Source organism: Adiantum capillus-veneris, chromosome 10 (genome assembly GCF_014529385.1).
Source record: "Adiantum capillus-veneris isolate H3 chromosome 10, ASM1452938v2, whole genome shotgun sequence".
NCBI classification, from domain to species: domain Eukaryota; kingdom Viridiplantae; phylum Streptophyta; class Polypodiopsida; order Polypodiales; family Pteridaceae; genus Adiantum; species Adiantum capillus-veneris.
In genome coordinates, this window is record NC_140940.1 from 150,668,499 (window position 1) to 150,673,583 (window position 5,085).

The following is a 5,085-nucleotide window of genomic DNA, read 5'->3' on the forward strand; positions in this document are numbered from 1 at the left end:
AAAATCCAGCTCCTCTATAAAGATACAAAGGTAGAGGCCAGCAAGTCTGTAACAAGCTCAGCACCTCTAGGCCATACAATGGCAAGCATGGGTATAGTGTATAAAAACCCTAGGTCCTAAACAAAAAAACCCTCCACTCACCTCCTTGGAAACTTTGTCCTCATGAGTAACTCATCAATATATATAGTTCTAAAGCACTTGGAATCAAATGCCTCACTACTACTACTCAGCAGTAGACATGAAGAAGAGGACTGTAAAGTACACAAATTACTTGCGTCAATTCAACGCAAAGAACTAATTTTCCATCCATTAGTAAAATATACTAATACTAATCTCAAAAGGAGGGTTAGGAGACATTCGATCATTTACAGTATTAGCACACCTTGAAAAACTGATAACATCAAATGGCAATACAGGCTTTTCATAGCAGCTCTGAAAAAAATAGTTAATAATTGGGGGCTGAGAACTAAGGAAACCATACCCCACCCCACCCCCTCCCCAAAGAAAAAAACAAACAAACAAAGCACACACCAACTAATGTACAAAGCTCCTTTACTCAAAATGTTACTGGTTACAAGAGGAAAAATATAAATTCCAACACCTACAGAACACGGGGTACTTGTAGGCGAAGCTTCTTGAGACTCCTGTGCGTAATAACTGTTTTTTGTGCAGAGACATTGTCATTTAAATGGAGCAGTTTCCTCTTCTTACCAATCATATTTAGAACAGTAGCCTTACCTAGATTTCTGACTAATTTGGGTGCGGTAGTTACACTTTGAATCTTTCTCTTGCCCCCTTCACTAACAATGTGCAGAATCTCCCTCGGAAAATCATCTGCATTTGTTCTAACATCACTAATAGCACTTAAATCTCGTTTTCTAAACTTCACCCGACCTGTGGCATTCTGGCCATGGGGTGCAATCCCTTTAAAGGAATTTCCCCTCCGATGTTGGAGGCGAGTTGGCTTCAACACATGGATGCCAATCTGTTGCCTTGATAGGACCTTGAGGGCACCTTTGGCAGTCTTCAAAGCACCCGTTACATCACCCTTATGATCCTTTCTCAAAAGAGTTGTCACACTTCTAACACTTTCTGCATTCCTTATCTCTGGATCCCAGTCCAACCCTTTTCTTCTGCCAATAAAATCCTTTCTACCTTGAACGTGGCTCTCAATATGAGACACAGCTCGCTTCCGCCTCTGAAAGCTTGATATGCTTACCGCTTTCCCTGGACGACCTTTTGTCCGTTCATCTTGGTAGGCTTCATCGTCACTTATACAAGAAACCTCTCCTTGACCTCTTCCGTGCTCCGTTAACTTACCTTGCCAGGTAACTTTCCTTTTTCCACTTTTGGTCAGCAGTTTCAACTCATTCCCTGCAACTGAGAGAGTATTTCTCAATGACCGAAGAGCTCTGACGAACTTGGCACTCGGCAAGCTAGCCACAACATCAAGGTTATTGTCCCTGTCAAGATGTCTCAAGACAAGCATACCAACTTCAAGAAATCCCATTTTGCTAAGAGACTTCTCGAACAATTCATTCAAGGCTCCACGCAGTAAACCCTTTGGAAGACCCTTTGGAAGACCCTCAATGATGAGCATACACTCTGGATCTGCCGCACAAGCTCCTGTTGAAGAGAGGCCGTTCCAGGTTGCCTCGGGCAATGGTGAGGCCCCAATTGACAAGATACAATCAGTTTTCTTCGCAGGTTCATCACCAAATCGTCGAGGCAGAAGAGGAACCATACCAAGCTGCTTCGAAGGTTTGGGCTCTGATGGCCTTGACATAGGCAACCCAACCCCATTTTCCAACCTAGAAGATCTTATTCCTAGCCCCCCATTCCTGTTTCTTTCAGGTCGATATCTTGCACCTGGGCGCTTGTATCCTGGTGGACGAAGTATAATGTAAGACAGAGAACTGCTATTACAGACAAAAAGATGAGTATTCAGAATGTACTCATCCATCACTGCATCCACAATAGACTCTGAATTGAACTGAAAAAAAGCATAATCCTTCCCAGGTTGGACAGATATAAACTCAAGATAGCCTGGCTGATTAGTTTCCCTAGAAATCATTGGTAAAATCTCCTCAAAAACTTTTCGCACCAAATCGATTTTGAATTCGGCACCAGGTGCAGATACACCAATATAGAGGGAGCGCTGAGGACAGATATTACTTTTGTGCTGTGACATCAGAGGAACGGAACTGGGATCTCGACAGAGAAACACATCCTCCCCTATTTCCCTCAACAAATGTGGATTTTTTGTACACTTGAAAATAATGGCATCAGCCATAACTTCTGAAGCTAGCTCCACATATGCATCACACGACTCTGGTAGCAGATAAACACAGTTAACAAGATGACAGTCATCAGGTCCATCTCCTCCTTTGAGAATTCTGGCAAAGAATGCTTCAAGGTACTCTCTTTGCCATCGCAACTTTGGGATGTTGCCTACAAAGATAACTCTTGCTGGCTTCAGTGGCATGTACTCAATTAAAGGCCTTACAGATGTGTGTGTACCCTTACAACCTTCAATGTTGAAATGGAATCCATTTACCCCCCACTCAAATACATCCAGTTGATTGGCCGCAAGTACAATATGGGCTACCTTCTCAGTAGCTAGCTCCAGAAAAGCAAAATCCTTGACTACTTTCACCAACTGAATCTGGCTGAGAATAGCAGGAGCGAAATCAAACCGCTCAAGAAATTTTTCCATCAAGTTGTGTAAAATTTCTTCGAGGTTTTCAGTGCCATCCGGAATGCAGCCTACAAAAATAGCCTTCTCTTTGTACACCACTGAACGATTTGACACATCTCCAAAAGAACTGATGGTGTAGTCAGCATCAGAAGGCCACTTCCAGTTAAACTCAATTAGTTTCGAGTAAGGAGTTACTGTGTGTTCTGCCATTTTCGCTGAACCAAGCTCTTGTAACACCACAGGGCGTACCTTATTTGCAAGACGTAAAGTCTTATCCTGCAATCTGTTGGAAGGGCGTAGCTGCGTGAGCATGCCCTTCCCTCTAGCCTGTTCTGCTCTCTTACCAATATGCCAAATGTTCCCTAGAAAAGGTTTACTTTATCAACATAACCAGTCACACTTTCATTAAAAAAAAAAAGCCAAAAGTAAAGAAACATCAAGAATACCTTCTGCATCACATAAAACGGATGGCACTTGCTCAGTACAACCGACTCCTTTACTAGGATGGGCAATCATGCCAGGGGAAAGCCCATTACAGTTACATTCTTCATCATCACACTCATGACTCTCGCTAGAAGCTGAATCCCCTTCATCATACTCATCACTTTGACTGAAGTCAGACTCCGCATCAGTACTTTTGGTATCCTCAGACTGACCTGATTCTTCATGTCCACACCTTTCAATAACTCCCTCACATCCAGACTTTTCCACTCTATAGCTCCGACTTGGTTCAGAACCTCCCCCTGAACTGTAACCAGTGGGTTCATCCCTCAAAAGGGTTTCAAGAACCGTTTGCTCCTTAACATCCAATTTTGAGGTATCTGAAAAAGTTCCAGGCTCGTGACTGAGGCTTCTGGCTTGACCCCTCCCAAAGGTGATATCCTTGGCACCAGCATCCCTTGAAGTGTAATCTGCATCAATAGAACATACAGGAATGAGCTGACTGCATGGTGGCTCAGCTGGAACAACCTCTTTTATTCCACTAGACACATCTTTCTTTGAAGCCTCTTTCTTATCTTCAAGATACTCCGCTGGTCCATTGCTTGGATAGGTAGTAGAGACTCTCCCAATACTCAGTCTCTCCTCATCCTCTGAATGAATTAACTCTTCAAATCTTGAGGCAACGTCCTCTTCCTCCATTGCTGCATCCAAAAGCGGACCTTTCCAGCCACGTCTCCCTTTAAGGCCTGCCTTTTCCTCCAGATTACGAGCTTCGAGAGATTTTGAATTGAGACTAGAAGCCACACCAGCACATTCTAGCTTAGAATATTTCATCTCAGTTGCATGCAATCGTAGTCTGGTACTACATGGTTTAGGTTTTGTTGAAGTTTTTAGTGTGCGCCTAACCATTCTTATTCTCCGACAAACCATCTTTGCCAGATCCTGGGTTGCCTTTGGGTGCTTGAAGGTGCACAATTCCCGTACACAATTCTGTACAGATTCTAAAGACCCTAAAGGCAGGCTTTCAGAAGTTAAAATTTCCATGGGAGCCCGAGAGCTGGGGCCCTCATCATCCTCGTTAGGTTGCAATCCACGCTCCTGAGAGCTGGAACTCGCATCAAGTTTCTTGAGTGAGCCTGTTGAAGGCTTCGTTTCTGACCCATTAGGGGACACTTTCATCATCGAAGACCGAGTGGAACCACACAAATTAATGACAAGCTTACCTTTGGAGTCAGATGAAGCGGCAGAAGCTCCTGCCAGCTTCCCATGGTTATCAAACTCCTTCTGCTTTGCTAAGTAGCTTTTCCATCGCAAAGCTGGAGTCCCATTTGCTTCGCAAAGAGCTGCGGGCGTAACTGGGGACTTCATAGAGCTATTACTACCTTCTTCTTCATTATGACCAGACACATTTTGTACGTTTACCTGCTCTTTCTCAGCTGCAGTATCCTTGTCCACTGCAGCGACAACGTCCTCAGAAGGCATTTGTTTATTCGAGGAGAACGAGGCAGAAGTAAAAGGAACGATGACCCTAAGGAGAAAGAAACCCTAGAGCAGAGGCAGCGATAAATAGAATGGTGGCGGATTCGGCGTCTGTTGTTCGGTGCAAAACCCTCAACCCTTCCTTACGATCCCCATACAAAATATCATCCTTGTTTTGCCACTTTTGCCCTTATCTTTTGCCTATGGACCGCATCACCTAATAGCTACATCGTGGATCCTACTGAACTAGGACGAGGCAAGCACTGGTCTTCCATGAATGAAAAGAAGTCGGATCCTTTTAAATTTTTGCTTCTACATACGTGTAATAGTAACGGCATATTTACAAGAAATGGTGTTTCACTATGGAAAGGCATTGATGGCTTTACATGTAGAAAGCACATCGGGAATAGTGTGAATCACGCTTGTGTAATCACATGCCTTTTGCCACAACATCATGCATAGCATTC

At 43.8% G+C, this 5,085-nt stretch overlaps 1 protein-coding gene across 3 annotated transcripts; it reads right to left on the minus strand.

Moving 5' to 3' along the window:
• Nucleotides 1–535: 535 nt before the first annotated feature.
• On the minus strand, nucleotides 536–4,823 carry LOC147449861 (uncharacterized). 3 transcript variants are annotated; one of them, XM_086522224.1, is made up of 3 exons: nucleotides 4,363–4,823; nucleotides 3,145–4,275; nucleotides 536–3,060 (listed from the first exon to the last, which is right to left on the minus strand). In XM_086522224.1, the coding sequence occupies exons 1-3, from the start codon at nucleotides 4,619–4,621 to the stop codon at nucleotides 602–604; spliced, it is 3,849 nt and encodes a 1,282-aa protein (XP_086378350.1). In that variant the 5' UTR covers nucleotides 4,622–4,823; the 3' UTR covers nucleotides 536–601. The 3 variants fall into 3 exon arrangements, with proteins under 3 accessions (XP_086378350.1, XP_086378351.1, XP_086378348.1); XM_086522225.1 differs by having other exon boundaries at nucleotides 3,145–3,609; nucleotides 4,363–4,820; XM_086522222.1 differs by having other exon boundaries at nucleotides 3,145–4,822.
• Between the last annotated feature and the right edge of the window lie 262 nt (nucleotides 4,824–5,085).

What these genes read in the sequence shown, in the direction of transcription:
- LOC147449861 (XM_086522222.1), bottom strand. Translation starts at nt 4,621, where the DNA reads ATGCCTTCTGAGGACGTTGTCGCTGCAGTGGACAAGGATACTGCAGCT. An exon ending in CGTTTTATGTGATGCAGAAG is followed by an intron (nt 3,061 to 3,144) that starts GTATTCTTGATG and finishes AACCTTTTCTAG; the next exon opens with GGAACATTTGGCATATTGGT.